At 39.6% G+C, this 12,199-nt stretch overlaps 1 protein-coding gene across 3 annotated transcripts in view; it reads left to right on the top strand.

The window, feature by feature from the left end:
* Positions 1 to 12,199, top strand: part of CORIN (corin, serine peptidase) — a 236,358-nt gene that overhangs the window by 161,797 nt on the left and 62,362 nt on the right. For all 3 annotated transcript variants that reach the window (XM_019553231.1, XM_019553230.1, XM_019553232.1), the window contains 2 exons: positions 816 to 1,047; positions 10,568 to 10,713. In XM_019553231.1, coding sequence (XP_019408776.1) covers positions 816 to 1,047; positions 10,568 to 10,713 — 378 coding nt within the window. The remainder of the gene's footprint in view (positions 1 to 815; positions 1,048 to 10,567; positions 10,714 to 12,199) is intronic.

The raw sequence follows: 12,199 nt of genomic DNA, 5'->3' as shown, positions 1-12,199 counted from the left end.
GTCCAAGTCACTGATGAAGATGTTGAACAGTGCGGACCCGAGGACTGAGCCCTGCGGCTAGTTTATATTATAAAAACTCTCAAAACTGTTAATTTAGTCCATCTGGCTAGTCTACATATCCAAATGAAGTTGGTACCTTGTTCTCCTTGTGCTTACTGTGTTTTGCTTACTTCTTGTATTTTAATTCAATTGTTAGCTCTATGGAAAAATCATTGACTCTTATAATGCATTGTATAGTGTTTGGCAGAAGGGGGCTCAGTCCTTATGCAGACTTTCATGTGTACTGTAACAAATATAATTTTTTGGCGGGGTGGGAAGGGAATTAACTTGTAGCAAAACACTTCCAGTCTGAGATGTATTTTGATAGTTCTGTGCAGTAACTTCTGTGTTTTTAAATGATATTTTAGTCAAAAATAATAAAGGTTGTCTGTATAATCTCATTTGTAACCTTTTCAAAATGAATGTCAAGAAGTTAGGATACAGAAGAGGTTGTTAAACACGAATATATAGCCTGTGAATACTTGACTAACTGTAGCGATCAATGCCTCTTTTCTTTGCATGCATGAAGACTGTCATTTGAAGAATTGTGTTCTGGGACGCATAGTCTTCTTTAACTGCACCTTTTTTTAGAGGTTAGAGAAGCTTGTGCCACTTTTATAACACTGCACCAGATCCCTGACACTATTCCTGATGTAAAGCAAGACCTACTTTAGTAAGCCAGAGAAAGTATTTCCAGTTTAAATGATAAGAAGCTTGTAATTATTTTGTTCTGTTTCATCTAACTTTACAAAATGTATGTTCTTTTCTTTCACAAGGTCTATGTGAGCCAATTACCCTGGAACTCTGCATGAACCTGCCATACAACTACACTAGTTACCCAAACTACTTGGGCCATAGGACTCAGAAGGAAGCATCTATCAGCTGGGAATCTTCCCTTTTCCCAGCCTTGGTTCAGACCAACTGCTACAAGTATCTTATGTTTTTTGCCTGTACAATATTGGTACCAAAATGTGATCCTCAAACGAATCAGCGTATCCCACCCTGCAGGTAACATGACTGCTTCCTAATGGGATTCTTGACTATCTTCATTCACCCCATGGATCTTTCTTAAAAGCCCAACTCTGCTTCCATTGAAAGCAATTGGAATTTTGGTTTTGATTTCAGGAGAAACAGGTTTAGCCCATATTTTACAAAGTCAAAAATTACACCTCATTATTTCATTTAGTATATGTGTGATTATTTTGTGAAATTTTTAAAAAATAGCAGTTTTGTTCCTTTTAAAAGATTCTATATTGAATATTCACAGGCTTGCACATTCCATTAATTTGGATTAGAATTGTACCAATAAAAAGGATATATAACCATATAGCAAAGAATACCTTTTGCTATAGGTATCAGTATTCATAACAGTAGAGCTTTATATATTCAAAGGAAGCCAGAGACTAATGAATTAAAGTCTGGATTTGAAGGCAATTGTCACTTTTCCAAAATTGGAGAGCAAGTAATGTAGAAATATAGCCCTGTTTTGCCACCTCAGTTCATTCTTATGTATCAAATTAAATGTGCTTAGGCTATCAGACCAAGGACATTTCTTGTTCCCTTATCAAATAAGCATCGCTACATGGCAGTTGGAAAGTTAGAAGAATGCATGTGCGGGAGAGACAGAATGGGACTGAAGCAGATCAGGATTAAAATGACTTGACCAAGCATAACCTTTGTTTCCACATGCAAGTACGTGAAAACCAGGCAAATTTTAAAAAAGGAAAAAAAAAAGTTATTCTAATTATTAAAAGTCAAATGATTTTTAAGTAGAGGGAAGGTGGTTAGATTTTATATGCTTCAATACAGTGCATTTCTGGCTGTCCACTTAAGACATATGGTGCAGTATCATAATCTAAATAATTGTAATAATACTAGTTTTAGATCAGTGTTTTAATTATTTTAAAAGGAAGCTTTATAAGTCTAATATTAGTATATTTATTTTCACAAATATTTATTTTTTCTGTTCCATGCTAGAGAGCAAGCAGTGATTTTATGAAGTTAGGGTGGCGCAAGAGGTCAAAATTGGGATTTGTAGAATTTATTGTAGTCATTAACAATACAGAAGAAGAAAATTAATGGATATATTTGACTGGAGTCACAGAGACTACTAACTGGAGAACTTCCGACACAGTTGTAACGGTTAAACAGACTTCTGGGTGTTCTTGGGCAGGCTGCTGAGAATTAAGCCCTGCCCATTCACACCTGCTCATGTAAAGCTAAGCTCACAAATTGGCAGAGTAGATGGTTTGGAGGAGCCCTGAGCATGTACCAGCACCCAGTTAAATAGAGAGGAATGGACAAATAATTATGAAACTATAATAAAAAAGGTTTCATACCACAGAGCCAAGGTTTAAATACAAGAAATAGACATGTACACTATTCATTTTAAGCATTTAATTGCAGTCTGAAACTCTTAAAAAGGCAAAATATTTACTCTGAAAATTCTATGAATTAGGACATTTTCTGCTTCAGCCTTCAGCAAGCACATCCTTCCTTAATGATAACAGTGATTAATTGGCTTGAATGATGCACGTCCGTAGTTGTACTTGACCTGTCTTATCCTGTAAATATGAAGCTACATTACACTAATGCATATTTCCTTGTGTTTAACTTTCCAAATCAAAGTGCAGTTTATAGGCATGACTTAAATTCACATTGTTACCTTACTTCTGTTATAAAACATGACCATTTGATTGATATGGTTTGTTGATACTGATATGATATTAATATCCATTTTCTCCTTTAGATAATACTGTCAGCATTTAATTCTGTTTCTTATGTATAAAACATATGTCCTTATTTTAAACGGCACCTAATTTATGGTGTTTTTAGAACTACTTTGGTCTTTATGCTTTAATTTTTAAAGGTAAAAGTCTTTGAACCAGTTCATGTAATGAGAAATGTGGGAACTGGTTTTATGAAGACCTGAGATGACTTCTGTTGAGACCATTTATTGATTCACCAATTATCATTTCAAATTCTATGCCAGGTTGTTCACCTTTAATGAGGCATTAGCTCTGCTCTGATGACATGAATAATATACAATGCCTCTGATCTTTAAAGTCATCCGTATACAAATTCCCATTGATTTCAAATAGTGTTTCATGGCTGGAGGGTTTGTATCTCAAAAAAAACTCTACCCAGATCACATCATTCTTACTTTTTTCCACAAGTATATATTTTCTGCATTATGGATTTGATCCTGCAAGATGCTAAGCCATGTTTGGAGATAGTTGTGCTCTTATACTGCACTTTGCATGATTAAATCTGCTATCTCTATAAAAGCTTTCCCAATTATACTGGCTTTCCAAGACTTGGAAATAACACTATTTATATTTGTGAATGGGTCTTAACTGATTTTAGTCATTTGTACAATCAGGTTAGTTACACAAAGAATGTTCTAACAGTGACCATTGCCTGAACAGAAAAACTTTTCTCAAGGTGTTCCTATCACTTTGTGTACTGTAATCCTTGTATTAGATTTAATATTATTTTCAGAGACTAAGGAAATATCTTGGTAATTTTTATGTGAGTTTAATGATCATGGTGTAAATCAGATTGAAAATCTTTGTGACTGAAGTCCCATGTTTAATCTCAAATAGAGAAAGCAATTACATAATCAGAAATGCTTCCTTATATCATCCTCGTTCTCTTATACTCATTTTCCCCTTGACCTTTCTGCCATCTTTGGCAATAAGGATTGCAGTTTTTCTCCACTGCAATATAGAATCGTAGGGGTAGAAGAGGTCTCAAAGAGCAGCAGTTTCAACCCCCCTGTGAAAATGCAGGATATACTATTTGGGGGAGAAGAGTATAGACATTTAGGAGGAGCTGGGGGAGGTTAGATTGCATTAAAAACAACCACCCAGAAGTTTGGGGGTTGGAGAAGGTTAGATTGTGTTAAAGATGGCCACCCAATCTAACTTAATCTGCCCAGGTGCAGGCCTGACACACAGATCCCTAGTTAGGTCAGTTTAAGTGCAAACCATACAGAAGTTCCAGAACTACGCACATTACTCTAGCTGAGGCCTAACTAGTACAAAGTAGACTGATGCTATGAATTCTTGTGTTTCAGGGTAAAAATAGAGATCACCTTTGTGTCAGCACAAACATTTTTATGGCAGCACAGAGCAAAAGAAAAGAAACATCCCTACCTTCTGTCACATCACAAGGGTCAGACAGAAGTGACAGTTTTTGCCTGATCTGGCCACTGAAAGCAGTGTACAGGCATGACTGAACAGAAGTGCACAGCTGCAGAGCACTTTAAGAGGGCCTGATCCTCCAAAAATCTGAACCCTCATTGCATAAAGATGCTCCAAAATAGAGTGTCTGCGCCACCTCCTAGCCCCAGTGCTGTTTTCAGAATGAGAGGGGGGAAAGGAAGCAGAGGAATTTTGTTCTGGGTTTTCAGTGGTTCCACTCCACTCAGCCCACACTCCAGTGCCAGCTGAGGAGTCCCCAGAATGAGCTCCTTCCATTCCCTTTCCCCACTCCCATTCTGAAAACAGTGCCAGGGCTAGGAGTGGGGAGGGTTGTTGCTAGGGGCATGGCTACAGGCTTTCAGCAGCTCTAAATAGCGGTTGGATTCCCGCCAGCATCTAGATCCCAACCACCCGGATCCAACAGTGAATTCCTGTAGGAAACTTCCTACAAAGCACCACAAGTTACAACGAGGAGCTGTTCTTCTATCTGTGCCTCCTAATATTCAAATTTGTGGCCATGATGGAAGGTAGTGATAAGTTATATATGATATCTGTTTGCTTATGGCAAAAGAACGCAGATAGCCTGAAGCTCCCTGTACTCTCCAGCTGCCACAGGCAGGGGCTCCACAGGCTCGAGGAGCCCTGTCTTGGGCAGTCCAAGAATTCCAAGGCCAGATCAGGCCCCTCAAGCCTTGGGAGCTCCTGCCACATTTTCCCCTCTGACCCAGACACATCCCTGGGATCTCTGGGGGTGCGTCTGGGTCAGTGAGGAAAGATGGGGCTTCCTGCTTACCTAGATGTATCCTTGGCATCTCCAGGGATGCAGGGAACTTTGAGGCTTCACCCTGACTTAGGGTAAATGACCACAAGTGGGAGCTCTGTAGCTGTAAGAACATGCCCCATGGTGGAGCGCAGCAACTCTACATGTGCTGGGGAAGCCTGCAGAGGAATTCTCGTGGCACACATTTATGGCAGCAGTGCAAGGCAGGGGCTGCAAACATGGAATGGGGACCCCCTAAGGGAGTTTCTCATTCTGGGCCTGCAGAGGTGCACTGGAGAAACCAGCTGCAGAGGGATTGCCCCAGTGTATGTTTCTGCACCCTGACATGGGGAGGGGGCATCTGTAGGTGAGGCAGGAGGAGCCCTGATGGGAATGTTACCCTTTGTGCTTGTAGATGTGCCTCCACGACAGGCTGGGTGTGTCTTCAGTGCACCTCATGTCAGGACTCAGCATCTGGCAATGTCTGTAAACGTCTGTGGAGTGCTACAAGTTGTGCTGCAACCTACTGCAGCATCGCTGATCATGTGCTCCATAGATGATCTCTGTTTCCAGCCTCACATGCTATTCTCCCGTTAGTACAGATAAAAATTACATTTTTTTTTGTAACTGTGTCACATTGCTTGCTCATTTTAAGTTTGGGTCCACCAAAACCTCAAGATCCTTTTCATCAGTGCTACTGCCAGCCTGGTTTCTCCAATTACAGCTTGGTACATTTCCCCTCCCCACTCCCAACTGGCATTTTACATTTGTTGTGGTTGAATTTCACGTTGTTATCTAATGCCATGTTCTCTGAGTTATCAAGATCCTTTAGAGAGTAGAACTCTACCCTCCAATGTGTTTGCAAGCCCTCCCATTTTTGTCTTTCTGCTTGTTGGTATTCAGCTAATTACACGCCAGCATACCACTGGATAGTCCATAGCCCATAATTTACTCAAGAGAATGTCATGTGGGATTGTATCAAAAGTCATACTAAAATCCAGATATATTATGTTCACTGAATTACTTTCATCCACCAAACAAGTTATCCTGCTGAAGAAGGAAATCAAATTGTTTTCGCATGATTTGTTCTTAAGACATCCATGTTGGCTACTAGTGATCACCACTTTCTCCTCTAGATGTTTATAGATTGAATGTTTTATTATTTGGTCCAGTAACTTTGTTGATATTGAAACCTTTTTTCCTTTGTTTAAAGATGGGTGCTATGTTATCCCATCTCCAGTTCTCTGAGAGTTTTTCTGTCATCCATAGCTTTGCAAATATTGTTGCCAGTGAGATTTCTTCAGTTGGTTCCTTCAGCACCCTGCAGTGAACTTTGTAGATAGATCAGATTGGAGGAATTACTGTGGTACTCACTCCTCTTCCCAAGGAGATTCTGCTCGAGTCCCAGTGTGGTTTCAGATCAGTCAGAAGTACAGTAGATATGGTCTTTGTTGCTAGGCTACTGGAGAAAATGTTGCAAACAACACTGAGATCTTTATGTGGCTTTCACTGAGCTGACTGAGGCCTTTGAATCAATCAACAGAGAAAGCCCCATAGAAGGTCCTGATGAGATTTGGATTCCTGCCAAAACTGGTTACCGTCATCAGACTTCTTTGCAATGACATGACAGCAGCCATCCTAAATAAAGGCTTGGAAATGGACCCCTTCATTATTAGAAGTAGAGTCAAGCAAGGATGCATGATTGTACCAACCTGCTTTTCTATCTTTAGTGTGGCTATTTTGCATATCATTGCTGATAGACTCCCATCTGAAGTCAGCATCCAGTATCATGGGACAGGAATCTCTTCAAAATAAACCAGTTACTTTCTAAATCCAAGATAACCAACACTTCCATTACTGATCTTCAATATGCTGATGATTTGTATGTGTCCACTCAGTAGAATAGCTCCAGGCCACTCTGGACTACTTCTGTGAAGTGTATGTTTGGACTCACTACCAACTTCACAAAAAACAAGATACTTTACTAACCTTGCCAAACCAACCAGCTACTCCTCCACATCTTACAATTAGAAGACCGTCTTTGGAGAATGTTGAGTATTTCCCATACCTGGGAAGCCACTTTTCCTAAAAAGTAAGTGTAGAACAGGGGTGTCCAACCTTTTTGAATGTGGGGCCAGATCATGAACTTTTTATCACCCAGTGGGCCAGCGAGCCATATTCAAAGACCTCACAGGAAGCAGTATCACATTGCCTCCCCGAAACAAAAGCACAGTGTTTACTTTCATTTCTTGTCGCAGCACCTCGGGCCTCAGAAAACAGCTTGGAGGGCCACATGTTGGACAAGACTGGTGTAGAAAGTGATATTCAATACCCAATATAATCTGCCAGTGGTGTCTTTGGACATCTCCAAAGTCATGTCTTTTATGATCATGGCATCAGGACCCAAACCAAACTGTTTGTCTACCAGGCTGTTGTCATTCCTACCCTGTTGTATGGGACACTTGGATAACATATTGGTAACACCTGAAAGCCTTGGAATGCCAGCATCAGTGATGTCTTCAGAAAATCCTTCATGTCAGCTGGAAGGACTGAAGAATGAATGTCAGCATTTTGGCGCAAGCAAACACCATTAGCTTTGAAGTCATGTTGGACAGCACAGTCATAAGTACGCCTGACAACTGGCTTCTGAAACAGGCTGTATATTCCCAATTCACCAATGGTGACCACTTTAGAGGTGGTTAAAAGAAATGATTCAAGGACATCTCTAAGGCTAATTTGACGAAATGTAATATTAACAGCAAAACCTGGGAGACTCAAGCACGAATCATCTCCAGTGGTACCATGATATACGACAAGGCATTGATCATTTTAACTAGGCAGATAGATGAGACACAAAAGGAAAGAGCCATGACCTGACATCACCAGGATCCACTCCTTCCTCCTGGAACTATTTGCCACATCTCCAGTTAAATAAGTGGATTTCACACTGTCCTCTTCAGTCACCTTTGGACTCACTGATGACTTTCCCTATTTGTTGGAAGACCTGTCATTGTCATATTGAGGAACTGCTGACAACAATTGGGAAGTATCTTTTTTGGCTGAAGCTTTGAGAGCGGGGAGATGATGTGGATGGCAGCAATTGCTCAATGTTTCAACTAACTAGACCAAACCTTTTCAAATTTACATTTTGTGGGGGTTTATTATTATTATTATTATTATTATTTTCACTGGCCTGCCTGTCTTCAGAAAATAAGCAGAACAGAAATTAAGGGAATTTAGGACAAACCATGGGACAATGTAGGGCAGTTGTTCAAATGTGATTTGCAATTTTTTTTAGTGGAAAAGAGAATCTAGAGGGAAACAGATCACTGCCAGGCCATGACACAGCTAATTTATTTCAGGCCATTCATATAAAATTAATTTATTTATGGTCCACTGCATCCCACTTCAGATGGGCAGAGAATACATTTTGTTCTGTATTTCTTTTTCTAAGTGAATCAGGCTGGTAACATCCTGTTACAGTCAAATAACATAAGTGAGTTAGATTTCTGTAGCCGTCTGACAGACATTAATAGTCTCTTTGCCTTAATCTGCTATTGTTCACTCTCACATTCAGCCCTCCTTCTACATGCATCTGATATTGTTACATCCTTTTGCAGAATATCTGACAATTCTTACAATTTCTTTTCAAATACATACAAGTGTAATGAATTGGTCTTCTCTATTACTATTAACACAAAGGGCTGAATGATGTGCTGCAGAAAAAAAATTAATTGTTTATTTCTAATTCTCCCCAAACCAAATTAAATTTGGGACCAATGACAATGTTGAAAATGCTATCCTGTCATATCTACTGAAGACACACCTCACCTTAATAAGTTTGTTCAGTTTCAGTTCCTCAATTCCAATACAGACATAGGAGAAGGAGAAGTGATGACATTGATTAGCAGCCATCCATCCAAAGAGAAGTTGAAATGATCTGGATTGTTTTCTTAAGAAAAAGGCAAATAAGCAATGGCTTGATAAAAAGCCTGTAAATTGTGAGGTGAACTCTCCATTTTGTTCTTCTTCAGCAGGAGAAACAAAATGAACATTAAATGAGATCTAAGGCTACATTTATACCTGATACTGTACAAACTCAAGCTGTGGTGGAAGTCACTGCAGAAGATATAACTGGAATAAAATCCTTAATAAGTCTATGGGCACACAAGAAAGTCAACACAAGGTAAAAAAAAATGGGGCGAGGGGGCGGGGATTTATGATGTGTTAGCTGCTCTGTGGCAGTTGTCTGTGGGCATGCTCTTACAGAAGGTAAATGGAAGATAGCTTACTCCTTAATGAAAGAGGGGCAAACTATCACAGCTTAGCTTTTGTTTACTATAGTGGAAGAGTGGGCATACAGGCAGTTACCATAAATCTGTAAACTGTAAATCTCTGCTGTTATCTATCTCACAATAGTTTGTTCATGTGCCCATGGCCCAAAATTCAAAAAGGGATTTGACAGTTTCATTATTATAAGAACATCGTCTGCAATTATACTGGCTAGAAAAAATATATCAACCCACAATTTGAGACGTAAACCAATCACTAGTTGTCTGTTGTTAAGAAGAAACTTCCCTTAAAGACTTTTCTTCCTATTTATTTGAAGCGTTGGGTACTGGCCATTTTTGAGAGATGCGATACTAGTCTAGATACTAGTCTAGATGAACTAATCTGATATGATGACACATTCCTATATTTCTATGGTGGAAAAAAAAAGTTCAAAATGAAGACATTTTTCTTGCTTCTATTGCTAGATCTGATACAAGTTGTTGTGGCTAAACTGACCACATTCTCAAACCCATGTTACTCTGTGCAATGATTTCCCCAAACCTCATAGCTTTATCAAACTCTTTAGAAAGTCTCTTGTTTTCTATGTTTGAAATACTAGACTGTCTGTACACAAGTTCAGGTGTAGGTAGGTTAACTCAAATCTTTAACTTCCTGTGCTGCAGACACTGTACTCCATTTTGTATGTGCATCTCAGAAGAGACCCTAAAAGTCCATAACCTGCCTACAGCATTCTCTCACATTCACTCTCAGTTGCTGTGCAGTGTGCAAAGGCTGCTGACTTCTGCACCTGAAGAAATAGCTTTTATTGGTACAATATAAATGACAGTTGTGCAGCTCTTTGGAGCATTTCTGGAGAAAAGCGTCGTTGTAGATGTAGACATAAAGCATTATTATTGCTGGTACTACTGGCTTGCTTCATTCAATACATTCTTGTAAATAATTTCTCACTGCATAGAACCGAGTTCATTATCTTAGGCTTTAAAACTGGCTTCTCTGACATTTCCTTCAGAGCAGTTGGTAAGGAACAACAGTCTCATTTTTTGACCTTTGTAATGTGATTCAAGCAATAGTGTTTTTTTACAGTGATTTTCTTAAACAACGATGAAACCTTTAATATTTTTTCCCAGGTAAGGAAGCTGATCAACAAGTTAATCTTTTTCATTTTCAGATCCTGAGCTAGGATTCCTAGTTTCCAGTCATAATTGATAACCTTCTCACAGCACGTTTTCTTCCCAGCAGCATTATTCACTCTTTCTAATTTGTCTCCAAGGGCACTGTGTGACCATTCCAAGGAGCGCTGTGAGTCTGTGCTCGGGATTGTCGGCTTGCAGTGGCCAGAAGACACAGACTGCACTCAGTTTCCAAATGAAAACCAAGACAACCAAACCTGCCTAACACCTGATGAAGATGTTGAAGGTTACTTGTTTGAATACTTACAATTGGAGGTTGAATATTAATTCCTAGGTTGCCTTAAATTACTGATTCAGTTCATGCTTTTATTCTCTCCCTTTAGATTCCAATATATCATGTAGATGGATCTGAAAAACTTATCATAAAAGCTAATATACTGTACAAATGATTCAAAAACAAGTTTGGGGGGGGCTTTCCTTTTACATTCAGCTACGTAGAAGGAATCTCATAAGAAAATGAAGAATTTTCATTTCAGGGAAGAGTAAAACTACCCAGGAGAGTAACTAAGGGTGGGTGGGTGAGTGGAGCACCAGCCCCAGGTTCTGATTTAGAGGGGGCACCAGAATGACAGCCACCATGAAGCCTATGCTATGGCAGCTCCAGCCAGGCAGGGTGCAGAGAGCCCTCCCTGCAGCACTTGGGGTGAGGTAGGTCTTTCAGCACTCATCTGCTACTGTGAGATGGCACTTAGAACAGCACCCTGTTACAGTAATTCATTTCTGCTTCTAGAATTAATTATTCTTCTCTGGAATTATAGTTGTCTAAGCCTGACCAAACTGAGCACTAATTACAAACTGTAGAAATCTGAGCCTTTTGTCCCATTCTATTAAACTTGCTGTGCTGCGGATGAAAGATAGGAGTTCATGGTGTCATTTACTGTTACTTGGGAGATGGTCATGTTTTTTCTTTCAAATGCTTTGTGCACATAGGTCAATATGAAGGTCACATGAAAGAGTAATAGTAGTTTATATCCTCTGGATCCTGGTGTACATGTAAACGGTTTAGTCAGATTCCTGGTGCATCCATTTGTGGCTGACATGCCCAGTTGGAGAGTAACATGGCTTGTTACAAGTTTCACAGATCCATATGTTGTCTAAGTTGCAGTCCAAATTTACAATGTGCTGCTTTCTTCTTTCTCACTTTGCTTTGATCCTCTGGATCAAACCCACTTCATGTTGAGCTGCACCCAGGTCCAGCTGTTTCCTCCGGATCAGATGGGATTCTGTGCGCTCCTTCCAGCTTTCTATGTTGATGTTGAACAACCTCATATAATTATTGCATGCATCATGGTAATGCCATAGAAAGCAATCCCAATTTTTAGAGCTGTCTTGAATCTTGCTATACAAAAGATTCTGGGGAATATAGTCTCTTCCCATTCTCCTGAAATGGCTGATCCATTGCTATTTCTTGATAGTGGTTTCTAAGTATGTCAGTCCTGTACTCTCCAGTACCCCTGTGTTTGGTATTCTGTCTTCCCACTTTATTTTCAGAATCTTAAGCAGACATCTCATGTGGAAGCTGTTCAGTCTCTTGATATGCCTAGCATATGTAGCCCATGTTTCTAAACCATAAAGCAGGGATGACAGCAGACAAGTCTCATAGATTTGTATCTTTGCCTTAGCTGATAGTTTGCTGTTATTCCATGCACTTTTCTGTAATAAACCAAAATTCTTAGCTGCTTTTCCCGTTCTGTTAGTCAGTTCAGTCTGAA

Source organism: Crocodylus porosus, unplaced genomic scaffold (assembly GCF_001723895.1).
Source record: "Crocodylus porosus isolate Cpor-Errol unplaced genomic scaffold, CroPor_comp1, whole genome shotgun sequence".
Classification (NCBI taxonomy): domain Eukaryota; kingdom Metazoa; phylum Chordata; order Crocodylia; family Crocodylidae; genus Crocodylus; species Crocodylus porosus.
This window is presented reverse-complemented; position numbering and strand designations above follow the sequence as displayed.